The 27,211-nt window shown below is 36.7% G+C and overlaps 3 protein-coding genes across 5 annotated transcripts; 1 reads left to right on the top strand and 2 right to left on the bottom strand.

The window, feature by feature from the left end:
- Positions 1–2,982: 2,982 nt before the first annotated feature.
- Positions 2,983–4,781, bottom strand: LOC110278433 (protein FAR1-RELATED SEQUENCE 11-like). The gene is made up of 2 exons (XM_021136683.2): positions 4,660–4,781; positions 2,983–3,817 (listed from the first exon to the last, which is right to left on the bottom strand). Exon 2 carries the CDS (start codon positions 3,738–3,740, stop codon positions 3,180–3,182), a length of 561 nt encoding a protein of 186 aa, XP_020992342.2. The 5' UTR covers positions 3,741–3,817; positions 4,660–4,781; the 3' UTR covers positions 2,983–3,179.
- Positions 4,782–6,362: 1,581 nt separating this feature from the next.
- Positions 6,363–12,151, top strand: LOC107477753 (probable leucine-rich repeat receptor-like protein kinase At2g33170). Of its 2 annotated transcripts, none has more exons than XM_016097826.3 (3): positions 6,363–6,797; positions 7,169–10,121; positions 11,441–12,151. In XM_016097826.3, the coding sequence occupies exons 1-3, from the start codon at positions 6,795–6,797 to the stop codon at positions 11,827–11,829; spliced, it is 3,345 nt and encodes a 1,114-aa protein (XP_015953312.1). In that variant the 5' UTR covers positions 6,363–6,794; the 3' UTR covers positions 11,830–12,151. The 2 variants fall into 2 exon arrangements, with proteins under 2 accessions (XP_015953312.1, XP_015953313.1); XM_016097827.3 differs by having other exon boundaries at positions 6,363–7,023.
- Positions 12,152–14,522: 2,371 nt separating this feature from the next.
- On the bottom strand, positions 14,523–17,624 carry LOC107477754 (heterogeneous nuclear ribonucleoprotein 1). 2 transcript variants are annotated; one of them, XM_016097828.3, is made up of 7 exons: positions 17,214–17,624; positions 17,059–17,135; positions 16,930–16,970; positions 16,682–16,845; positions 16,248–16,347; positions 15,801–15,970; positions 14,523–15,501 (listed from the first exon to the last, which is right to left on the bottom strand). In XM_016097828.3, the coding sequence occupies exons 2-7, from the start codon at positions 17,109–17,111 to the stop codon at positions 14,974–14,976; spliced, it is 1,056 nt and encodes a 351-aa protein (XP_015953314.1). In that variant the 5' UTR covers positions 17,112–17,135; positions 17,214–17,624; the 3' UTR covers positions 14,523–14,973. The 2 variants fall into 2 exon arrangements, with proteins under 2 accessions (XP_015953314.1, XP_020993398.1); XM_021137739.2 differs by lacking the exon at positions 17,059–17,135.
- Positions 17,625–27,211: the final 9,587 nt, after the last annotated feature.

The following is a 27,211-nucleotide window of genomic DNA, read 5'->3' as shown; positions in this document are numbered from 1 at the left end:
TTCATCTTCAAGGGTCTCTTCTACCTTCATGTTTAGTGCCTCCTCTAGCTCCTTATGAAGTATGGGTTCGCGAAGATGATCCTCTCTCTCTTGTTCCATATCAATAGCATAATTGGGATCATCTTGCTCTTGGATTGATAGATGTAGGTGTTCTTCCATGGATGATGGTGATGGGATAGGTGGATCATTATGTGGTTGAGATGGAACTGCATTGGAGGTTGAGGGTTGAATATTGAAGGTATTTGGTGGTCCGATTTGGGTGACGAGAGCTTGTATAGTAGAGTTTAGATCGGCAAATGCTTTCTCCATGGAGGTTTGGGGTGGATAGGAGGGTTCATTTGTTGGGAGAAAGGGTTCATGGTAGGAAGGTGGTTCATCTTGATAAGGATATGGAGATGGTGAATATTGAGGTGGTGGTTCTAAGTATGGCTCGTAGGGTGGTTGGTGTGGTGGATAGGGATTAGGGTCATATAGGGGTGTTTGGTGGAAAGAGGCTTGTGAGTATGGTGGTCCAAAGTCATGTTGAGGATATCTATCATTTTGGTATGCATTGCAGAATGGTCTTCGTCCATGATATCTTAGAAGGTGTTGTTGCCTAAAGGGTTGATCAGATCCTCTTGGCTCCGTCCATCTTTGATTGCTTTGACCTTGATGCATATTCCTATTCTCATTATAGTGTTCATTCCTAACAATAACATTGGAATCAAACTTAAAGCCAGAGGGGTGAGAATTCATAGTAGATATCAGAAATAAGAGGGAAGAGAGAAAACAAATAAACAAGTAAAAGAATTTTTTTTATTATTATTTTTTTATTTTTATTTTTTATTATTTTTTTGAAAATTATTTACAATAACCAATAATAAGGCACACGTTTGTAATTCCCCGGCAACGGCGCCATTTTGAAGAGAGAAATTTTGCGTGGTCTAGAATTCAGAATAAATTCTCGTTGCAAGCATAGCTTCTAAACCAACAAAAGTCCTTTCATACAAACGTTTTTGGTTGTCACAAGTAACAAACCCCTTTAAAATTGATAACCGAGTATTTAAACCTCGGGTTGTCTTCTCAAGGAATTGCAGGGAGGTATGTTCTTATTATTGGTTATGGAAAAACAGTGTTTGGGGTTGAAAAAGGTTTCAAGCAAGAGAAATAGATTACAGAATTAATAAATTAATAACTAATAAAACTTTTGGCAAGGTATTAGAACTGGAAGTCCTATCCTTATCAATTGTGATGAGAATTGAATTTTAATCCCACTTAGTTAACCTTTGTTAAAGCAAAGGAAAGTCAAGTGAAATAATTAGTTTGATCCTCAAGTCCTAGTCAATCCCTGTGGGAAGACTAGCTTTAGATCTGCCAATTTCAACCACTGCTTTATTTGATAATTCAAGAGTTACCAATTATTTAACCCAAGCCAAAAAGAAAAATTCTAAATTAAATTGAAGACATCATAAATAGAATAAAGCAATCATAAATCTGAAAATACCTCAAATTATATTAAATAGAAATATCAAATGTAACATGAAAAAGTTCATAGACAAATAAAAGAGAAAATAAATAAATAAGAACATTGAACCTGTGATGAAGAAGATGAAATCCCTAATTTCTAAAAATCCTAATCCTAATTCTAATCCTAAGAGAGAGGAGAGAACCTCTCTCTCTCTAAAAACTACATCTAAAATATGAAAAGTGAAATATGATCTGATCTGAAGTCCCCCTTTCATTCCTCCACTTTGCAGCCTTTAATCTGTGTTTTCTGGGCTTGAAACTGGGCCGGAAATAACCCAGGATTCGCTGTTTGCGAATTCTGCCACGCTGATTTTCGCAGATGCGATGTGTCCGCGTAGATGACGCATTCGCGACGCCTTTCTGTACGGCCACTATGACAAATTATATATCAAATCGAAGCCCCGGACGTTAACTTTCCAATGCAAGTAGAACCGCGTCATTTGGACCTCTGTAGCTCAAGTTATGGTGGTTTTAGTGCGAGAGGGTCAGGCTGACAGCTTTGCAGTTTCTTCAACTTCTTGTATTCCTTCCACTTTTGCATGCTTCCTTTCCATCCTCTAAGCCATTCTTGCCCTGTAATCCCTGAAATCACTTAACACACATATCAAGGCATCTAATGGTAATAAGAGAGGATTAAATAAAAGAAAATAAAAGCCAAAGAAGCATGTTTTCAATCATAGAACAAATTCTGGGAAGGAATTGTAAAACATGCAAATCATATGAATGAATGTATGAAAGATTGATAAAATCCACTCAATCAAGCATAAGATAAACCATAAAATAGTGGTTTATCAGTCTCCCATTCACAGATGCGAGGTCAGCCTGGACCTCTTTCCACCTTATATGGTCGACACATCGATTAAAGTGTTGAATGAACTCAACTAGATTGTACCTTGAATTTACATACTTTGCAATGATTGAGTTTAATCCCTCGCACCGAGAAGTAGTCCGAAAACCAGCAAAAAACTTCCCTCTTATATGTGCAGTTGCCCATGAATGTCTCTTTTTATACATATCTAGGACCCAATTCTTGTTTTCGACACCAAATTCCTCAACCATTTCAAACCACTTTTGACGAAATACATCAATTTCATAGTCACCTAGCATACACTTTTTAGACATGGAGGTAAACTGGGGCTTGCCAATGTTACTTGTTGCATTGCGAATTAGATACCTTGCACATAATCTATGATGTGCATTAGAAAACTCTTTCTCAATGGCAAACTTCATTGATAAATCACCATCCGTAATAACCAAAACATGTGCTTTCCCATTCATTGCCACCTTCAGTTGTTGTAGCAACCACCTATAAGTGTCTTTTTCCTCATCGCAAATTAAAGCAGCAGCAAAGATAATTGTTTGATTGTGATGATTGACACCATAAAATACGACCAATAACACATATATTTATTCCTCTTATAGGTAGCATCAAAAGCCAGCACATCGCCGAATAATGAGTAATCTACCCTACTGAGACCATCGCACCAGAATAAATTGCGCAAAGTACTATCGACATCCATGTGATGATTAAAATAGAGAAAAGGGTCATTTGTTGCTTGTTCTTCTAGATACTTCAAAGCAGCATATGCATCACCGGGTAATTGACGCCTCTACTTTGCTATTTTATTGTACATGTCCCTTTGCGTGAAAGAGAGATACTCGTAGCCACCTGCCTAATTTGCTAATGCCCGATATATTTGCCCAACACTAATCCCACCCTTTTTCATGTTAATCATGTGGCCAATATCAGCCTCAAACATGAATCTATGCCCACGAAGCAATCTAGTCAACCGAGGATCTAGAAGCGGATGATTGTGTTTATCAGAAAAATAAGAAATAAACCAACGACCACTAGGTGCATCTAGACAAATCTCCATCATTGCACTGCAGCCACACCTTGTCTCGAGAGTAGGTTTTCTCTTAGAGTTTCCAATGCCATAATTATTTTGCGGTCTAAATCCTTTGCAATGACATACAAAATTCTTCAACTTAAGTATGCCCGCACGACTCTTCCTAGTTCTGTTCTTTCGAGCACTAAAGCCTCTTGCCCTTGCATATCTATTGTAGAACTCAAATGCAATGTCGACATCAGAAAAGTGAAAATGACATACATCTTCATCCCTGATGTTCCAAAATTCAATCATCCTAATGTCTTCGAGTGAGTTAATGTTATTCCCTTCATCGAAGCCGTGATAATCGAACATTGGTTCCACATTTGTGTCATCCTCATCCATATAATCTAAGTCAACTTCCTCATGTTTTTCTTCCTCCTGCTCATACTGATCATATGATATATGCTCGCTATTAACCCCTTCATGAGAAAATTCCACACCCATAACTTTCTAAACACCAATGCACAATTCAAAATGAAACTAAAGTTTGTATATAAATTGCCAAACATGATAAGAACAAATAATTTAGTAAAATAGAGACCAAATAGTAACAGTAGAAGTAGAACCATTAAACTTGATATTGTCCGCACACCGAGTACCAGCCATCACAAATCACAATCTTTTAAAATTAAAATCAATCCAATAGTGTCAATCTTAGGAATCATGGAATTGGACACGAGTTTCATTTATTGTATTAAGGGGAAAATGAAGAAGCATGAATCCAAAATCTAATGGTGGAACTAGAAGAGTAAAAACAGAAAAAGCATGTAAGCCAATTTGTGAGCTTCCTTTTGTGTTTTGCCACTGCAATTGGAGTTCTTAAAATGGCTTGCGTCTTTGTAGTTTTGTTCTTAATCAAGAGCCAGCAAAATTCTAGCATAGATCCACATGGCCATTATCTTACAACAGTGGGATTCAGAAAATTTAGCTATTCTGAGCTAAAAAGGCGACAAAAGGATTCAGCCAAGAGATTGGAAGGGGTGTAGGAGGCATTGTATACAAAGCTATTTTGTCGGATCAAAGAATTGCTGCTGTAAAGAAACTCAATGATGCGATGCAAGGAGAAGGTGAATTACTTGTAAAGATTGCTATTATCTTGCTTCTTTTTTAATTTTTCTTTACTTAATTTAATTCCATAAAAATACACTCAAATTACTTGTAAAGATTGCAAACCTAAAAAGGTAGAGAAAGAATAATCATGGATTGGATATTTGTGTGTTCTGTTTTTGATATATTAGTTTGATTGTTATTTAACAGGTACCTTCAACACCATACACAAAGCCACCCGGATTCTAATAGTGAGAAACCGCTGGTGGTTCGCAGAAAGGTTGCTAGCTAAATGAATTGGTTCGTCACAATCCTTATAGAAGAGTGCTCTGTCTTCGACACAGAATATGAAAGCTGGCTTATCCTGTAGTTATAAGTAGGAGAACAGAGAGAACACAATTAGAAATATTTATTTTAGTTAACAAGATCATGCATGATGAACAAGTAGTTTTTCATTTGGGATAAAAACCATTTGTCAAGCAACATTTTCACCACTCACTCAGCAGAAACTATACACTATTTATCAAGATGGTGTTTTCTGTTTTCATTTCATGTTTTACCATTTCTTCCTAGAGTCCTAAAAACTGAAAGCAGAAACAGAAAACAAGAACAAAAGCTGAACAAACACTAAGAATTTTACATGGTAACCTTGAGTTTGTTGAGCACAAAATTATGTGAAATCACGTAGTATTTTCTAACAAGCTCACATGAAAAAGTTGCAATGTTTTTAAATATCAACTAAATTCTTTCAAAAACTTTGCTTTTAATATAAAAGAATGCAAGATCTGCATAGGCATAAAGAAATATCGAAGACTTTAGACAGTATAAGCTGTCTGGAATATGGAATCAAATTAAAAGTTACAAAATTGCAGTCTTTACCCTGAGATGTGATCAAGTTGGATGGAACTACCTCCATAAGCTGTCTAGAATATGCGGCGGCGTCGTCTTGCGCGGTGGCGGCAGGCTGCGCGGCAGCAGTCATAGGTTGCGGCGTACTGCGGTAGCGAGAATATGCTAGTGAGATGTGCAGCAGAGGAAGAAGAAGAGAGAAATGCAGGAATTGAAATTGTATGAAAATCCTAGCGAACTTTTTCTTCTGTGAATGCTTCTAATGTGAGAATGAAAAGAAGCAGGGCGCGGCAGCGGCGGAGGCGTACAAAATTTGCAGCAGAGGAAGATGATGAGAATGGTAGGGATTGAACTTGGATGAAAACCCTAGCTGCTTCTCTTCTCTAAATGCCTCTGTATCTGAAATAAAAAAGAAAGGGGAGGGCAGAGTTAGGGTTTTCCAATCCGCACTCTATTTCGGAAGGAGATTTCTTTAATCTCGTTGATGCTCTCCAAAAACTCTAATCTCTCTCAGTTTCTCGTACCCAAAAAAGGGAAAAGGGACAAAGTTAAAAACCAATAATTGGAGGGATCAAAATATAATTAGTAACTTTTCAAAAAAAAAATGGTGTATATTTTATAATTATTTTTATGAAGGTTAATGATACTCCTACAAAAATGTTGGAATAAAAAATCTATGGCCAATTAATAGAGGTCTAACCAATAATAAATTAATAAATATTTTTAAATTATACTTCATATTAATTCATTGTCATTAATTAATAATTATTTAAATTTATTTTTTTAAAATACAAAATTAATAAATATTAATTATAATTATTTAAAAATGATTACATAAAAATTATTTACTTATATTTTTTCTTAAACAATTGAAAAAAAGTGAAAGGAGTTTGAAGATTTACTCAAAGTTCACGTGGCGGAAACAGCGTGGATTGAACGAATCTGTTACGCGTAGAAAAAAGGAAGTGAGTATTGTATCTGAGTTATTATGACGTGTGTAGTATATACCAGTACAGCTACATCTACATCTATTTCAGCGCCTACTTACCTACCAAGCACCACCAACAATAACCTTCCAATCACAACCAAAACAAACTTAAAAAACATTTAAAAAACTCAAAAACAAACTTAAAGCCTCTATTTCTCTTTTTTCTCTGCCGCATCACACTTTCTTCTTCCTTTCCCAGCACTTGAAAGAAAGAGAGAGAAAAAAAAGGTGCCATCAAAACATAGAAAGTTAAATAAAGGCAACAACGACAAAATAAAAAACCAGTAGCCATAACCTTTTGGTGTGGTTTTAGGGACAACGGAGAATGACCAAATAAGAGAAAGGATGAAAGCATGCTTTGTCGGCCATTAAAGCTTCAACCTCAAAAACGATCCCTTCATTCTCATCATCACTTATTCATTATTTCCTTTTCACTACGCACTCTCCCCAACAACACAACTTGCACACAGTGCCCAGAATATTCAGTTTCTGATGATGATTGATGATTGAACATGGTGTGCATCTCTTCCTTTCATTTCTTGAGTGTTTATTTATTCTGTTACAGATCAAAGATCTGCCACTTTTTAATGCTAAAAAGGCCAGTGGGTGGGTACAGTATATCCTATTTTTGGCCTAGAGATTCATAAACTCAATGGTTGTTCTCACTTTGCATCACAAGTTTAGTGCTTGCTGCTTTTGTTATTATCCCTTCTTTGATGAGTGATGCTACACTTTTGAAAGGTATGTGTTACTTTATTATTATTAATATGGTTCCAGTTTCTTACAACAAGTTGAGTGATGCATGAGTTTGATTCATAACAAAAACAAAAGGTGATTGTTTGATTTTGTTTTATGTAATGATTTATTTCATTTTTTGGTGTGACAGGTCTCAAAAATTAAGATGTCAAAAGGGTATTCTGTGATTGTACTCTTACTATTATTTTTATCTCTGATTCTTTGCACGGCCGAAGGGTTGAACGCAGAGGGGCAAATCCTCCTAGACCTCAAGAATGGTTTCCATGATAAGAATAATCTTTTGCGGAATTGGAACCCTGCTGATGAAACTCCATGTGAATGGTTAGGCGTAAATTGCTCTTATTATGAATATAATAATAGTAAAAGTCCAGTTGTCATGTCCCTTGATTTGAGTTCAATGGGTCTTTCTGGAATTTTAAATGGTAGTAGCATTGGAGGTTTGACTCACCTAACTTATCTCAATCTTTCTCACAATAAGTTGAGTGGAAAAATACCAAAGGAAATTGGCGATTGCTTGAATTTGGAGTATCTTTACTTGAACAATAACCAATTTCAGGGACCAATTCCTGATGAACTGGGGAATTTGTCTCGTTTGAGAAGCTTGAACATATGCAACAACAAACTCAATGGTGTTTTTTCAGATGAGTTTGGGAACTTGTCTTCATTGGTTGAATTGGTAGCCTATAGCAATTTTCTTGTTGGTCCCTTGCCTAGTACCATTGGGAAGCTCAAGAATCTTGTGACTTTCAGAGCCGGGGCAAATAACATTACCGGTTCACTGCCAAAGGAAATAAGTGGGTGCGCAAGCTTGATGTATCTCGGTCTTGCGCAAAATGATATATCAGGGGAGCTTCCAAGTGAGATTGGGATGCTTCAGAATTTAACAGAATTGATTCTATGGGACAATCAGTTATCAGGGCCTATTCCCAAAGAGATTGGGAATTTAACCAATCTTGAGATTCTTGCTTTGTATTGGAATGATCTTGTTGGACCTATACCTCCAGAGATTGGGAACCTCAAGTCATTGAAGTTTTTGTATCTATACAAAAACAATCTGAATGGAACCATTCCAAGGGAAATTGGGAACCTTTCTTCTGCTAGGGAAATTGATTTCTCAGAGAACTCTCTAGTAGGGTACATCCCATCCGAGCTGAGCAAAATCCGTGACCTGCGCTTGCTCTTTCTTTTCGAGAACCATTTAATTGGTGTCATACCGGATGAGCTCAGTAGCTTGAGGAATCTGTCAAGGCTCGACCTGTCCATGAATGGCCTTACTGGCTCGATTCCTTCAGGATTTCAATACTTGACTAATATGTCCCAGTTGCAGCTCTTTGACAACAAGTTGAGTGGTGTTATCCCTCAAGAACTTGGACTTCATAGTCCTCTTTGGGTGGTTGATTTCTCTGATAACAATTTGACAGGAACAATACCTCCTCATCTATGCTGGAATTCTCATTTGATGTTGTTGAACCTTCAATCCAACCGGTTTTATGGAAACATACCAAGAGGGATACTCAAGTGCAAGTCATTAGCGCAGATGCTTGTAGTTGGAAACATGCTTACAGGTGGCTTCCCTTCAGAACTCTGCAAACTGCCAAACTTCATCGCCATCGAGTTGAACGAAAACAAGTTCAGTGGTCCGATTCCTCCTGTGATCGCGAACTGCAGTAAATTACAAAGACTACACATAGCAAACAATTACTTCACACTGGAGTTACCTAAGGAAATTGGAAATCTTTCTCAGCTGGTGACCTTCAATGTTTCATCAAACCACTTCACTGGAACAATCCCATCCGAAATCTTTAGGTGCCAGAAGCTGCAAAGGCTGGATCTCAGTAACAACAAGTTTATTGGTTCCTTGCCGAACAACATAGGAACACTTGAACATTTGGAGATTCTCAAACTCTCTGGCAATGAACTCTCTGGAAAAATCCCTGAAGAAATAGGTAATCTATCTCATTTGAACTGGCTGCAAATGGATGGCAATTTGTTTTCCGGCGAAATTCCGGCTCAGCTTGGTCGCCTCTCGACCTTGCAGATTGGAATGGATCTCAGTTACAATAATCTTTCTGGGAGAATACCATCTCAGCTCGGTAATCTCAATATGCTTGAGTATATCTATCTCAATAACAATCATTTGGATGGCGAAATTCCAAGCTCATTCGACCAGCTTTCGAGCTTGCTGGGATGCAATTTCTCATACAACAACCTCTCTGGACCAATACCTTCAGATAAGATCTTCCAAAATATGGCTGCAAGCAGTTTTCTTGGTGGTAACAACGACCTCTGCGGTAGACCTCTCAATGAATGCAACTCCGATCTGTCTTCTCGTGGTTTTCCTCCGGTTAGACATGACTATTCTCGCCGTGCTAAAATAGTCATGATCGCTGCAGCCACCGTGGGCAGCGTTTCTCTCATCTTAATTTTAGTTATTTTATATGTTATGAGATGGCCGTTCAATTCCGCGAGTTCCTTGAGAGACACGGAATCTCCCTGCCTTGATTCGGATGTCTATTTTCCTCCGAAGGACGGCTTCACATTCCAGGATCTTGTTGAGGCAACGAAAAGGTTTCATGAGAGCTATGTGATTGGCAGGGGAGCCTGTGGGACGGTTTACAAAGCGGTGATGAAGTCCGGGAAGACGATTGCAGTTAAGAAGTTAGCATCAAACAGGGAAGGGAACAACATTGAGAATAGTTTTAGAGCTGAGATACTGACACTAGGGAAGATTCGGCATAGAAACATTGTGAAGCTTTATGGATTCTGCTATCACCAAGGCTCCAATCTGCTGCTTTATGAGTACATGGAGAGGGGAAGCTTAGGTGAAGTGTTGCATGGTTCTGCTACCAATTTGGAGTGGCCAATTCGGTTCATGATTGCTCTTGGTGCTGCTGAGGGTCTTGCCTACTTGCACCATGATTGCAAGCCAAAGATTATTCACCGGGATATAAAATCTAATAACATTCTTCTTGATGAAAATTTTGAGGCTCATGTTGGTGACTTTGGGTTAGCCAAAGTGATTGACATGCCACAATCAAAATCCATGTCTGCAGTTGCTGGATCTTATGGCTATATTGCTCCTGGTAAGCTCCTCTTTCCTTTTCTTTTTTTAATTACTATACTTAACTAATGGAAGCATAACTTCTTTTTGCTTTGTATCTTGTTTGGATACATTTTTTCTCTACTTAGTTTACTAGCAATACCGCATGATCAACAAAGTTTATTATTTTTGTCAACACTTGGCCAATAAAAAATATTTTTCTACTAAAAATAAAATGTTAGTGTCAGTTAATATTAATAAAAGTATCGGCCTGTGAACATTTTTCCTTTAGTAAACCCGTAGACTCTTGATTTTGGAAGTGATGTGCAAGCCAAGATTTATACCTGGTTTTGCATTCAAAATTATTTCTTTTAGTCACTTGTTAAATATTTTTAGTTTTCTAGGCTAATTTTGAGTAATATTTTTAGTTATGTATTTGTAGTGTTTCTTTCATCGACTTTGTTATAAAGTTAAAATTGATTAATATCTATTACAATATAATATTTTGGTCAAAAATGCTAAAAGCATACTAAAAATTATTCATCATATATTTGTGTATAAATACATATAGAGTTTAATCTATTTTTAATGTGTATTTTGTATTTCAATATGTATTCTACGTTAATGACTATTTTTGATATACACATAGTTATTTCGGTTTGTTTTACAAAGATATACATATTTAGCTTTTAATTATATGTAAAGAGTCTAAAAGTTGAGTCTATGGCTCAAACTTCTCAAGACTTATTACCACTTTTGAAAGTTTAACAATCCTGATAATATCAACTTCAGAATGTCATGTTATGTTTTTCAACTTGGCCTTTAGTGCCTGGACTTATTATTATGGTTGTTTATTTTTGCTAAATTATTGTTAATTGCTTTGTCTGTTTTATGATCAGTAGTGCATAGATAGGTAAATTAAGATCCTTTAAAGATTTTTTGAACATTAATCTGACCCTTGGTAACTTTTAAACTTTGATAGATCAAAATTATTCCTAAGTTTCTTTATCCAAAAATAAATAAATAAATAAATAAAAGTTGTCCAAGTTTACTGTTTTAGCAGGAGCAAATTATACCAGATTTATAGGTTTGGATTTTGGTCATATGGTTGGTTGGGTAGAATTTGAGTAGGTTTTACAAAAGTCTGATTCCTATAAATAATTATAATAAAGAAATGAATCTTACCTAATTTCTTTGCCATAGCAGTTGCGTCTCTTAGTCTCTCACGTTTGCTTGCTTTTTGTATTGGTAGTTGTTTTTGTTTTTTTTTTTTAATTCGTTAGCTTATGAGACAGAACTTTGATTAATTTGCACTTCTCAACTAATGTTTTGTGAATTAATAATTTTTATCCGTTCATGCAGAATATGCATACACCATGAAGGTAACAGAAAAGTGTGACATTTATAGCTATGGCGTTGTGCTCTTGGAACTGCTAACAGGTAGAGCACCTGTTCAACCATTGGAGCAAGGTGGTGATCTTGTGACATGGGTTAGAACCCATATTCGGAGCCACAACAACGTGTTGACGCAGGGAATACTCGACAATCGCATTGATCTTGAAGAACAAATCACTGTGAATCACATGCTGACTGTTCTGAAGATTGCTCTGCTTTGCACAAGCATGTCTCCTTCAGAGAGGCCTTCGATGCGCGAAGTCGTGTTGATGCTTATCGAGTCGAATGAACGCGAAGGAAACTTAACGCTCACTCGGACTAACCATGATCTTCCTTCCAAAGATGCCACACATTAGTTTCTAAATTCTCATTTTTCCTAGTATTGCAGTCAAGAAGAGAAAATAGATTATTCTTGTACATTCTTTTACTCCATTGTGCCACTAGTGTTGGAGCATTAATTTTATAGCAGACTTTCTTTTTCTTTCTTTTTCTTTTTTATTTTGTCATTTTCACGTTTCTGTAATTTCTTTTAAAACTCAGTATAGTGACTTTATTGTACAGTTCAAATCACCATTAAATAATCGTGATGGAGGTCATATTCTGGTGTAAGGAATGAATAATGAACAATTATGCTTATTCCCATTTTACTCCTAATGGTAGCACATATTTGGGAATCTAGTTACTATCTTGCTGATACTTTTGATTTAGTTTTGTCATAAACATTCTTATCTGATTCTTTGATAATCCTGTAAATACTTCAAATTATAAGACATTTACCCTACTAAAATATAGAGTTCCATAGCAAGGTGGAGATCAAAAGTCAAGACTAGGGGTCAACCATGGAAGAAGTGGAGGGAACACTAGCAGTTCGGTAGTAATATGGCATGTGCAATTTTTTCTTTTGTTTGGTCAGGGTATCCCCTAATTCGGCAGGTTAATAACTAATTTATTGCGGAAGGGTTTGCTATTAACTAATGAGTTGTTGTATATATATGGTGGATTCAAACCTCCAAACTTGTTTAAATGAATAAAGAAGCTAATCACTTGATTAACCCGAGTTAGTTTGACACGTGCAATTCTACAACAATCCTACTAATTTGAGTGGAACAACCGAACAATGACTTCGGTTTTGGTTTCAGGTTATCCGGTTTAAATGTTCTCCATTGCTTTAAGCATGTGGCATAAAACACCAGTACGTAATAAATCAGATGAAGCCTAGAATTTTAAGTAACAAGAGGTTTGTTATTGTCTATTTTTTTATGGTAGAATCCATGAAACTATTCCTAAGGTTCTTCTAAATTTGAACAGAACAAAAGAAGAATTTGTAATTGAGGGAGAGAAGAAATGAAAATAAAATCAAGGAAAAAAAAATAAATAAATAAGGCATCTGGAAGAAGAAAAAGAGAAGTGAAAGAAAGAAGGGGTGGAGAGAAAAAAGAAAGTAATGCAAAATTACTTGATAATATAACAGTACTATTAAATACTATCATAAAAAAAGATTGTAGCTCGAATAATTTGTTGTACAAAATTGGTTACTATTTAGGTTATGCAAAACTTTTGTATTAGTTAGACTAAATTGAAACCAATCAATTAGATCACTAATCTAATATTGAGAGTTCGAATGCTGTCTTATGTATACAGGAATCCATTAACAAATAGTGGTAAATACTTCTTGATTTCTCTAACTCCACAGCCACCCACACAAGGATATGAATTCATCAATCCATTCATATTGTGATGATTTACCAAGGTTGATAGTTAGTTGAGGTCCAGCACTCCAGCCACAAATCTAAGGGGATTCCGAAGTAGTTACTCTGTTGACTTATTGACATCAACCTTTCAGTTATATCAATAAATGAAGGCCAAAATTCATTTTAGAAACACTTAAAAAGTTAAAAAAACAAAACGCTTCTAAAAATATTAAAAAACAGAAAAACTGACTTAATAGAAAATAGTTTAGTCAAAATTCTTTATAAAATCGAAAAATAACTTAACAAGCACAACTCAAGAAAACAAAGTGTTTAGCAAAACGTATTTATAAAAATAGAAAAATAACTTTTCACATGCACGTCTTAAAAGAAAATACAAAACGACTTAACACACTTGTGACATTTAATTCTCTAGTATTCAAAATGATTTTGCTACAATTTAACATTTATGAATGTTCGTATATCATTTGAAGATTTGAATCTATTATTTTTATTACAAATATGCTGTATGAATACCAAAATTCCAAAAGTCAATCTCATCTCTATACTTATACATGTTAACACATTTTTCCAACAAAATAATCACCAAAATAATCAAATTTTTTCACAATGTAATCAAACATTAACACAATTATCCACCACAAAATCATCCTTATACCACAATATCTCGGGTATTAACTGAATAAATGTTCCGTTACTATACCTTACACCCTAAACCTATACCATAAATTCTAAACCTATTAGTAAAGCAAAATTGGAAAGTAAACAAGAAAACATTATAATTGGCAATTCAAAATATTGGGACACCAATAATTCGTTCTACATCATAACAATCCTAGATTGAATCGTGCTGTTATAAAAATACATAGACAACCTGGAAATCTTTCTAATAAACTTGCTACTTAAATCGCTAAACATCAATTCACATAAGGTGCATTAAAATAAAGCGTTGAACAGTACGGAACTCGCTGTCATAAACTATAGCATTAAAATGATCAATATATTAAAGAACCCATGGCTGATAAGATGAAAGACAAGTAGAAATCTGGAACGATAGCCATTGTTGCACCACCCCTTGTCCATAACCATACATATGGTAAACTAAAAGGGCTTGATTTAATTTATGCACTCTATGAACTAACGAAGTAATGATATTACAGAAGACTAGGTTTGAATCTCTACATTGTTATAGCAGGTTAAATGGGGAATCATGTAGCTTCTAATCATAACTATACCTGGAAACATGAGGTCAAAATATCTATTATAATTGACAATAAACCAAATTCTATAATCTAATAAATTCACCTTCATGACGGGAGCAGGGTGACTAATGGTTAATATATAACTAAATAGCAACTGCAGCATAACCAACATCTTCAACACAGGCTTAACATGCAACTAAAGGATAGATCAAGAGGTACTATTCCAAACAATAGACTAATAAGTATAACCTACAATAATACAGATTCACACCACTCCACTCTGCTTCTAATTAAATCTCTATTCTAGAAATGTGGCACAGTCTAACATGCAACAATCTGATTAGAAATAAAGTCATAGTGTGCCTGCCTAACATCTTCTAGGATGACAACTGAAGGGTAACTCTAGATTGATGATGATCACAAGCTCTAGATTGATGGCGTTCTACCTTCGGCTGTCTAAGCAACTCATTAATACAGACATGCTAGTGGTTCGTCTGACTTCTAAAACGTGGCCACCTGCCATGAGTGCCTTGTTTCTAGAAAATGCTTAAACCTGCATGCAGCTTCTATGACAAAGCTTAATAATAATCTATCTTGCATAAGGATGGTAGCGGCTACTGCCACCATAACCTCCCCTACTACCATAAGGTCCTCCAGCCCCACCATAACCAGTACCAGATCTTGGTTCATAACTTCCGCCAGTAGCCGCACCCCCATAGCTTCCATAGGACCCACCACCTCGTCCATAAGCACCTAAACCACTCCCACCATAACCATCACCAAGGCCCCCCATGAAGGAACCATAGCGACTAGAGAAACCAAATGATGATTCTCCACGATAGCCTGCATAGCCACCACCAATACCACCACCAGACCCTCCAAAACTACCACCAAAATCATCTCCACTGCCATATCCACCATAACTGCTAAGCCTACCACCAAAACCTCCAAGGGATCTATAAGAAGCAGGATCAAAACTGCTATTTCCAAAACTTCCAAAAGAATCACCAAATCCACCAAAACCATCATAGTAAGGAAGTGCCCTAGAGTCACTAGCAAATGGAGGAAGAGAAGCTGAGTTTGAGGATTTCTTTGGTTCAGCCTTCTTGATCTCAACCTACAACAAAGAAGTGAGTCAACCTAGGCTCCTTGATAAGAAGAATACGATTTTATACCCTGGGAGGAGAAATAATAAACCTGTAGTACATCCACTTATAACATAAGCAGAATAAAAATAACATAATGAACAAAGAAAAACATTAAATTGCTCAATGATGGGAAGTAACAGGCACGAACTCCATTGTTATATGTTTCACAATGACATCCTTCAACTTTGATCACTAATTTATACATGATATTGGCTTTGCTGGTTTCAAATACATCATCAAACACCCTAAACCACCAATGATAACTCACCTGAGTACCAGACATATCAATCATATTCCCATCTGCTAACATATTGTCAACAACTTTTTCACTGTCAAAAACTATAAAGCCAAAACCCCGGGAACGTTTAGTAGTGTGATCACGTATGATCTCATGTTCCACAACTTTCCCATACTTCAAGAAGAAGTTCTTAAACTCATCTGAAATTTGTACAACAAAGGAAAGACACATAAGCAGATTGAATCAAAATATCCACAAAAAATATAATAATAAATTAAACTGCGGTTTCTATCCTCCAAAGTAAGGAAACTTGTAGAGTGATAAAGTGAGTTTAATAACCATTGGATCAATGACTACAGCTGCAAGTGAATCTCAATGATCCAAAGGTGGTTACACCAACTTTAACACTTTACCCGTTTCCTCACATCTCATCAAACAATACGGCATGAAAGGAGCAAAAGTGCCAGCATAGCAAACCTTCAGTGACCGATGTTGAAATACCACCAACAAAAATCTTCTTTGTTTTGAAGTCATTAGCTTGTGATGAACCCTTAGGAATAGTCCTCTTGATCTCAACCTGGTAAAAGCAGAAGTAGTCATTCATTATAAGTATCTCAAGCCATGCAAGACAACATATTACAATCTCTAAAGCATACTACAATACTATAATAATTAAAAGCAAAAATTAGATACACAAAAACAGATAAAACACTATATTCTGATGAGATCTCTCAAAATCCCCAACCATATTGATTTGCCGATAGACTTCTTTTCTACATCGCTGTGTCAATTTGTACAACAATAGCCCTAAATTTACTAGAAAAACAAATGTATTCTTATATAAAGCATTAAGGAAACCAAAAAACAAAATTTTCCACCAAAGTAGCCAAAACCCTAAGAATAATACTCACCTGTTTGCCATTGATAACATGGTTCTCCTGGATGACCTGGTCCACAACAGATGGATCTGCATAGGTGATGAAACCAAAACCCCTGGGTTTACCGGTATGCCGATCCTTCATGATAACCGAGTCCATTATCTCTCCGTACTTCTCGAAGTACTTAACAAAAGTATCTATCAAATCATATCAAGAACATCAGTACCAATGAAATAAAAAAAATAAAAGATAAATAAAAAACAAAGGGAGGGGTTTCACACCCAAAGTGGTGTCTTTGGCTAGACCTCCGATAAAGATTTTCCTGCATCAATGGAAATTAGAGACAAGATAAGAAAACTTATAAAAGAAAAAAGGGGGAAAGAAAAAAACTAACGAATGAGGAAGCAAACCCAGGACTGGCACCGTCACCGAAGTGAGGGTTGTCACCCTTTCGGGAACCCATTCTTGCCGATCGAAATACCCGTGCCTGAAATGAGACAAATGGTGAAACAACAAGAACAACAAATTATTTCTCAGATCTCCACAGTAATCTTAAAAGATGTACCTTCGCTGACCGATTTATTATTGGTGCTGATCCTCGGAGCGCAGCAGACCAGCACAGGTTTCTAATTGGTCGGAAGACCCTCGAGGCTGACGAGTGGCAGCACAGCGGTGACGCGATGGCGAGAGCTGGGATAAGTGGCGGATGGCGGCTGGCGGCGGAGGGAGGAAAACACGGTGCAGAAGTTGTTGGGGGTATTTTGTTTTTTTGTTAGAGTAACCGATGAGAGGAAAACGAAACAATGAAGGAAACAGGTAGTGCTAGGGTTTCAGAAGGAGAGCGAATTTCAGTAATCAGTACTACTTCAGTAGTGCTTTACTCGTACTCGGGGAGGAGTGAAGTTTATTTCTGTTTGACCCATGGCCCAAACCGAGAACTCCAGCGCCGTGGGAAAACTACTCCACAGCAAGGAGAAATTCATAAAGTGAGAAAATCTATTAATATATTTAGAGTAAAACATAAATAGCTTTCTAACTTTTTTTTTTGGACATTTTTGTTTCTAAAAATTGGAAAATATATTTATGTTCATGGCCTTTTTAAAATGTGAACAAATTTATTTTCCCGCAGAAGTGATTTCGTTGGATCTGACAGAAAAGTCTGACGTAGTTCTTGTAGCGCTAACCTAGCTGTTGTGAGAACCCACGTGGCATGTAGCTTTTAAAAACATGACATAATAGTTTTCCGACCCAAAACGGCGCCGCTTTACCAAGGAGTCTCCAGACAAACTCTAATCCCTTTATGAAATATCCATAACACCCATTTAACTTGCTCCCTCAAAGTTCCATAAATCTGTAACTGCAAAACCGTAAAGCATGAGGGAAGACTAGAGCTCAAACTTCATTATCTCCTCAGTCAACAAAGAAGATCAATTACAAGTTATTTAAGCAACAAAATAACAATGGCACACTAATGAATCATATATTTCAATAAAATGTGATACTAGAATCTAACAGTAGCTACATTCATTATAGCTCCCGAAAAAACCAAAGCCCAAAAAATAAAGAACAAGTGATTCCAAACTTGCTTTATATCCCTTTCAACAAGACCAGCTTTCTGAGGATCAGCCATTCAAGTTGCAATAACATGTGCTTCCAAGAAATGGATCTAATAACCATTTGAACAACACCTCAAATCAAAACAAACAACACAGTAAACCAACCTCGAGCCTATGCCCATGAAATTATAGTTGAAGATACACTGCTATAAAATTCATGTCACCATGTGGACCACTAGCAGCATTGACACTTAGACATTTCATCTCTCAACTTGTAACAAAGCAACCAACTGACTATATCTCATCATGCTTTCTAGACTTGAAGTTCGTCCTAACTCACCAATAGCCACCATATAGCTGTTGGGCATAACTACCCGGACTCATCATGGGTTTATTATAGTTACCTGGCATATTAGACCCGAGACGCATTTTTATAGGGGTTGTATTTAGACTCCTTGTCCCATACCCATTCCCATGCCCATTCCCATGCCCATTGATAGATTAATTCCTCCGTAGCCTCCCATCCCCATTCTAGCACTAGGGCCATTCTTCATTCCTATTCCCATGCCCATATCCATACCCATTCTAGAACCCATCATAGGATTTTGAGGAGTCCTTAGAGTGCCGGCATCAGCCCGGCCTATACCTGAACATGTTCTCATCGCTTTACCTATAGTCACAGTTGATGTTACAACTATAGTGGTAGGCTTCTCTATTCTCTTCTCCTTCCTATTTATGGAATCAAAGCGGTGGATCGAGGAGGCAATGAATGGCTGAGGGGTCACTGCCGGAATCGACGGCAAGGCGTGTGAGGTCCAAGACGGGCTACGGCGAACACCAGATGAGGTTGTCATCTTCCTCTCTACCATTCGAACCAATGAATGTGGTGGAGGCGAGCTTTCGGTGACGAGGCTCCGGAGAGAAAGGAACGAGAAATTTAAAGCATGAATTAAGGTCATGTGCAACGAGAGGATCGATTGTTAAGGATTGAGATTTGGAAAAAAGGAGACAATACGTGAGGGTTTGGTTTTGGGGTTGAAACGGCATATTGCAGAAAGGAATTAAAGTGTGTTTGGAGGGGAGATGGTGAAATGGCGTCATTTTGGTGCATAGGGATTAATACGTCCTATTTTCAAAAGCTCAAGCCACATGTCATCCCGTAACGGACAAGTCAGCGTTACGGGAACCACGTCAAACTTTTCTGTCAGGTCCAACAGAGTGACTTCAACGGAGGGGTAAATTTGTCCACGTTTTGGAGAGGTCAATAATATTAATGTATTTTTCAATCTTTGGAGGAAAAAATGTCTGCGGAAAAAAAAGGTCAGGGACCTATTTATCCTTTACTCATATATTTATTAATTAAATTATTAATATCTATTAATCTATTATTAATATTAATATATAATAGGAATCTTTATATTAATAAAAGTAGAATAGCAAAACAGTGATACAAACCAATATTGTCTAATACATTGATACGCGCGTATCAATGAGGTGACAAAGCATACTCACCAATTTGGTCACTGATATGAAGCATTTGGTTACTCTCTAACTTTGTCGTTCTCGGTCACTAATTTGGTTTCGGTAATACCAAGGTTAGACATGCAATTTGGTTACTGGTATGAAGCATTTGATTACTCCCCAACTTTGTCCTTCTCAGTCACCAATTTAGTTTCAGCAATCCCAAAGTAGACATACAATAAACTTAACTCTATGTTTTCTTATTGGTTGATAAGTAATTTACAGGATCGCCAACTTGGATTAAGCATGCATAAAAGATGTTAAACTTTTCCTTCAAGATGAACGAGTTAGTGTATCATGTATTGATATCGTTATTATTTTAGTGTGATGAAGCCTGTGGGTTTATTAATGTTTTTATTGAATTTTTCTTACTTTATTTTTGTGTGGTTGGCTTTTGTTCGTAGGGTGATTGGATCTATTGTACTATACTGAGGAACAGCATTGTGATATTTAGGAGTGTTATCCGCGAGCATGAAATCTATTCCATGAAGAACTTTATTGTGCAAGGCTATGGAAAATCAGTGAGGACTACACCTCACAAAAATAAACTAAGTTTTTATATGAAAACGTCTGTGTCTAGACTCACCCCTAACATATTTCTTTTCAACCCGTTTTGATTCACAAAGTATGAAAAAATTGAGTCAACGGCTTCGGTCGTCGCTCAAAACCACCTGATCGATTAGTATTAAGACTTTCATTCTAAGTTATTATGGTTACTTTAATTCTTGGTCACCTTGATTTTGAGTGAAGAGTTAGTGATTGGAGTATGTTTTCAGTGTCTTATGTAGATTGCATTGGTCATATGGTAGCTAAAGAAAATGTAAGAGATTTGGTAACCAAAACTACGCAACACACTAAACGCATGGTGGTTTATTTAGAGGATTTAGAGTTTGTTTTCTTGACACTCCTTTTGTTGTTGAATAAATTTTGAATAAATTATTTTGATGGGGTTATAATTTATTCTATATTAGGTGTTTGTGTGTGACTTTGGTGGTGTTCTTATTCATGCATTTTGCCTATGTTTTTAGGGGATATAAGATGAAGCGTACTCTATTTGGCAACTTTGTTGATGAAATGGATACATTTCTACATAGGCCAGATTGTGAGCCATTAGTTATAGTTGCCCAGCTTTTTAAACCATATGTGTATTTGAATAATGTTAACATCCAAAGTAGCTTTGATCCTTCTCGAGTATATTGTAATGCTGACTTCCTTGCTGTTATTAGTTTCAAAAAGAGGTATGCAAAAATGAAAAAAAAAAGTGAAGGTCCATTTCTTTAGTTTTTTATCTTCAAATATGGATAATTTTTTTACCAAAAAGACTGTGCTATGTTATGTTCAATATTTTTGTGTTATATAGTTTGCTTGAGCAAGGTGATTTAGCTTCTCAGATAAATAATCTTATTGAAAGTCATGGCTAACCTTCCATGTCAGATGAAATGTCCCGGGGAATAACTCCAATCAACTCAATGGAAGAAGTTCTCAACTTGGACCATGTGAGCTTCTTGATTTAGTTTTTGAGTTTAAACATTCCTTTATTTTATGTAATCTGTTGATGGAAAGAGGTTATGTTTTTTTAATGGTTAGGAGACATCCTGTTCGATTGTTGGTACCATAGTTTCTATCGATGTGGGTTTGAAGGATTGGTTTTACGTATCGTGCAACACATGTTCCAGAAAAGTGTAGCCAAATAAGGACCGGTATTGATGTGACCATTATAAAAAGGTGGGGTTTAATAGCGCTCTCAAGTAATTAGATGACAATAAGAATGTATTAATGTGCATTTATTTAGCATCTGTCACAATACAGCTTGGTGTTCCTAATTATCATTAAAATTGTGTTGTTTATAGATATTGCCTTGCTGTCATCCTTACTGATAGTACCAGTTGTATTAAGCTGACCTTATTGAATTCAGAAGCCAAAGCTATTGTTGAAAAATCAGCTAGTGAAATACGTGATCTGAATGTAAGTCTTTGTGATTAATAATATTTTCAATTATCGGCAGGAGCTGTTAATGAATCCATATTTGATGGTAAATTTTGGCTTGAATTAGATAGATTTCATCACATAAACCCACGCTTATTCACTAAAATAGCATACTTTTGTGTTTTATTCTTAAATTGCACTTGAATGTGAAAACATGTTTTTGTGCTTAAATTGATTAATTTAGTTCCACTTTTATTCCATTATATGCCGTAATATATTTTGTTAAGTGATTTCAGGTCAATTAGGCAAGAATGGTTTGGTAGAAGTGGAAGAAATCATGCAAAAGGGGAGAACACATGAAGAGAATAAAGGAGAAGCGCACACTCAAGTGTGCGTATGCACAACCTCCTATGCGTAAGCACAAATGAAAATCAGCTAGTGTGCGTATGCACAAGTCTGGGCACGTGACTTCATTAATGAAGCACGTGGCTCGCAATTTTGGGGCCTCTTAGCCCAATTTTTAGAGTTTCTAAAGCTACATGGAATGCTATATCAAAAGGACATCATTTCATATCAAAGAGGCCACATTTTTACATACATTACAAATTAATTAGGAGTAGGAGTAGTGTAGAATAGTTTTCTTCTAATTCTCTCTTAGGATTTTATTTAGGGTTCATAGTAAAATTCTATAATTTTAGTTTTGATCTTGGATTTTGCTTGTCTTATTGTAAGTAATCTTTAATTTCCTCTTTAATTACACTACTCTTACTATATTTTCTCAGAGTTAAAGTTACTTTGTTAATATATGCAATTTTGATTTATTGAATCTTTAGTTGATGAATTTGATGTTTTATGATTTATATATATTTGATTGAGTTTCTATTGTTAATATTATGCATAGTTTGGTTATAGTTTTCATTATCTTTTGCAATTTGTCATGTTTTACTTTTATGCCCACAAGGTGTTTGTGAAAATATAAATTATAGATTTTGAGTAGATTTTCACACCTTGGTTTGGGTAATGAGTTCCTAAGATACTAGAGTCATAATGTCTAATATTTAGTGGTAATTCTTGGGTTGTTAGTTGACTCTTGTTTCCACTAACGCTAGCTTTTTACTAAGTTAATTAGTAAGTTAGCTAGGACTTGTGGATTAAGGTCAATTATGCTTAGTTGACTTACTCCTCGATGTTAGCGTTACCGTCGGCTTAGAATTTCTTCTCGGTAAGAGGAAATAACTTCGTTGCAAGTATAGTTCCAAACCAACAGATAACACTCAATCAAAGTTTAATTTTAGTTGTCACAAGTTCAACCCAATAAAAATAACCGAAAGTATTAGTCCCGGGTCGTTCTCCTTAGGAATCACAATCGAGTGCTCAATTATTGGTTATGGGTTTCATGGGTTAGGTTGATAAAAGTGCAAGAAAATTAAAAAGGCGAGAATTTAAATGACAATAAAGGTAAATCAAGCAACTAAATATAACAACTACTAAAAAGAGGCATTCATGGCAAGGATTGAGAATCTAGGTTTTCTATCCTAGTCATTAATCATAACACAATACTTAACAAGATCTAATCCTATTTCGTCATCTCCAACATCGAAAGAAAGTATAATGTTATCTTCACATTGAGAGAAAGTCAAATAGGACTAGTTAATCCCAATTCATAAGTGATGTTAATGGATACAAGACTAACTAATCACTCTAGATCACTAATCTAGATTGGGTATTAATGACTCAAGATTGTCCAATTTCTCTTTCCAAGACAAGAATGTTAAAAAACTACTCTAAACTCCAACCAAGTATTTTGTCAAATACTTGGAAGGCATAAAAGGAAAGTATAGTAAATTGCAAGAAATAGTAAATTCTACAACTACCCAATGCAAGAAAATAACAATAACAACTCAATTAGACATTAAAAGAACATGAAACATGAAATTGTATTAAATGAAAGGAAAATTAACAAGAGTGTTTATAAACTAAAAAGAGTCATAAAAGAGAAATTAACAAAAGAAACTAAGAAGATTGAGGCAAATCAACAAGGAAAAATAAAGGAAAAAAATCCAAACAAGTAATTAAACCTAAATCTAAGAGAAAACTAAACTAAGAACCCTAATTTCTAGGGAGAAGAGGGAGCTTCTGTTTCTAGAACTAACCTAAAGCATGATTCCTACATTATCTAATTGCTCCCCCTTTGTCCCATCTTGGATTCAGCCTTTAATAGCTTCAGAAATAAGTTGAATTTGGGCATGGATGGCTCAAAAATCGCCCCCAGCATATTGCCTTTAATGAGGTTACGTGACTAGCGTCACGCGTGCGCGTGGTTGACGCGTGCGCGTCGCCTTGCAAATTCCCTCCTCACGCGTACGCGTATGCGTGGATGACGCGTGCGCGTGGTCTTGAATCCTCCAAATGCTCATTTCTTCATGAATTCTCCACTTTACATACTTTTCTCTTCACTTCTTCTATCCAATCCTTGCCTTATAAGCCTGAAATCACTCAACAAACATATCAAGGCATCGAATGGAATTAAAGTGAATTGAAATTAGCAATTTAAAGGCCTAAAAAGCATATTTTTACTCTTAAGCACAAATTAGGGAGAATTACAAAAGCATGCTATTTCATTGAATAAATGTGAGAAAAGTTGATAAAATCTCCTAAATTAAGCACAAGATAAACCACAAAATTGGGGTTTATCAGTTGACGAAGTGAGATTAACTCATCGTAATTACTATAGTTGTGGTTATGACAATGATATGATTCCTTAATTCTCATTCCCAAGTCAAGGCTCTTTTATGCAAGTATCACTTTTTCACTAATTTTGACCTTGTTTTCTTCTAATTTGCATTAATTGCCTTTTAATCTCTTGCTAGTTCTTTTGTTCTTTCGTTCCTTTTTAATTTTTTCTATTCCATGATTGAAAATCCTTTGCATTTCACAACCAAAGGTGTGCACACCAATTTGTATGGTCTGAAGGAGACGACCCGGGATTTAAAACTCCTGGTTTATAATTGTTTTGGATTGTGACAACTTTGATTGAGGGTTAAGTGTTGGTTTAGACTATACTCGCAACAAAATGCTTATTTTCTATGTTGAGAAATTTTAAACCGATGTTTGGCTCTCTACTAGCTGTCTCTAAGTTGTTAATTGCCAAAACATAAGACACATACCCAGGCAGTTCGTATCCAAAAGCTTTTGATGAGATTATTGAGAGGAAGTATTTGTTTAAATTATCTGTGACATCTCGGAATATCAGGTCGATTGACCAGGCTTACAATGTAGTTATGATAAGTGATGATGAGTCGCTGATAGGTCTTTATTGGACGGAATCTTCGACTTCCGTTAATATTAGGGTATGCTGACATTTGGTTTAACATGTTTTGTTTGTTAATATACTACCTACTTTTGTTGCTTACAATTAGTATGTTTCGGTGGTTCAGGGAAGGGTTTACAGTTTTTCGACCACTTTGGGTGGTGGCTCTAATGAAGGGGATCAAAGTTTTTCCACCACTTTGGGTGGTAGTTACCAATTGGAAACTGAATCAGAAGAAAATGGGTTGGGTTTTACATCTCCATTGAAGGTTAGAAGGCAATTAAACATTGTCCAAAAGTTAATTTACAAGATGTTATGTTTTAGAATGCCTTATTTTTTTTGTGCACGCAGGACTGCCCAACTGAAAGCAAATATGAAAGTGTCCATGCCAGTCACGCTAAATCGGTGGTCGATGAGGTCGTCGAGAATGCTGCGATGGTAGGGATATGTACTCTAGATGGTCAAGGTTCCAGCAACAAGACATTCAAGAGAAATGTTGAAAAGAGAAAGCTGGAGTAATCTTGGTTTGAGTTATTCGCATAAGGGTGAAATGAGCAATTAATGTTGTAAAACTAATGTTGAATATGTTATATTATGTGTTGTTGCTTTAGTATTGTAGTGTCAAGTACCTCAGAATTAAGTTGAAGGTGTTGTGAATTCTAATTAGTTAGGGGTTGACTGATTAAGGTAGGTGGAAGTGGGTGATGTTGTAAAACTAATGTTGAATATGTTATATTACGTGTTGTTGCTTTAGTATTATAGAGTCAAGTACATCAGAATTAAGTTGAAGGTGTTGTGAGTTCTAATTAGTTCAGGGTTGAGTGATTAAGGTAGGTGGAAATGGGTCCAAAGTGTATATATATACAAGATTAATATAAAATGTGGTTGCTTCTTATTTTAGTTGTTGCTTTGTCCAAAAATTGTGTCAACAGATGCATCACCATGGTGTGCTTTAGAATATTGATGACTATATGTATATATGTTTTGGTTAGTTTTTGTTCGATACCTTGTGGTCTCGGGTGCTGGATTACTCGGGTGATGGTGGAAGGGTGAGTGGGTGAGACCCTGGGTCGACTTAGAGAAGGTGAAGGGGCGTGAACTGCGCGTTGGTGATGTTAGAGGTGGAATGGTCGAGGGGGTAGCCACCTGCAAGGACACTCCGACGATCAAGTCAGTGTCCGTATGAGATGGCAGCCAAATTAGGTAAGGTGTTACGTACCTTGGGGGGAGAGCTGACTTCTCCCCTTATATACTGTGCTGGGCGGGCCTATTAAATGACCTAGCCCACTGGCCAAGAAGCTTCTGTGAGCTGTCCTAGTCGACGGGGGAGGAGCAGGTTGTTTCGGACTTTGGGTCGGGGCTCCGGGTGCTACCCCGAGGATACCGACCCGACTGGTGACCTAGGTCAGAGGGTAAGTTGGGCGTGCCCCGGGTCGGGTGTTAGGAGACGGCCCGTCGGATTTTTCGTGTTGTGAGGGATGGTTTTGGGCCTGGGTCAGGGGTGGTGCCCTGACCCGACAACTTGTTGGGATGGACTCATAACGGTCTGTAACAGTGCCCCCAACGTGCCAGCCTTGAGGTTTGAGGCTCGTGGCTAGGCGCGTTTATCCTACTCGCCAAGACGAGATATGTTTTTCTTCTCGGGGGCTCGTTGATGGTGTTTCGTGTTTCACACGCGTGGTCATCTCATCTCTGATGCTGCCTCCTTGGCTTCTGCGCTGCGTATTAAATGCCCATCATTTCATGATTTGAAATTCGTGTGAAATGGCGAATATGCCCCCGCCTTTTGGCGCTCTTCCTCGGCGGTTACGCCTTTTGCCCTATTTTTGTTTTGTAACCTCCTCATAACTCCACTCTCATTTTCTCATTCTTCTTGTTCTCCCGCGCTGCTGCTGCTTCTATTTTCTTCCCTGTTCTTACTGCTGCATCTATTTTCTTCCCTGTTCTTACTGCTGCATCTATTTTCTTCCTGCTTCCAGTGCTCCTTCTTTCATTTGGATTCTTCCTTCATCCTTGTGGAGTCTGTATTTTCCTGGTATATTGTCTATGGTTTTTCTTTATTTTCTTTTTCCCTTTTAGTTTTTTGTTTGTTCTTCTTTGCGCGTTTTTCCCTATGCATGCCTGGGTTTCTACTTATTTTTGCTGCTTCTTCTTTTAGAGGGGACGCCACTAGGTTTTATTTAGTATTTGCTTGAGTTCTGGGTTAGTGTAGGGGTATCTAGGGGGTTGTAGTTTATTTTTCTTGCTTTT

The sequence above is a fragment of the Arachis duranensis genome, chromosome 3 (assembly GCF_000817695.3).
Source record: "Arachis duranensis cultivar V14167 chromosome 3, aradu.V14167.gnm2.J7QH, whole genome shotgun sequence".
Lineage (NCBI taxonomy): Eukaryota > Viridiplantae > Streptophyta > Magnoliopsida > Fabales > Fabaceae > Arachis > Arachis duranensis.
The sequence above is the reverse complement of the archived record's forward strand: the minus strand, read 5'-3'. Positions and strand labels throughout refer to the sequence as shown.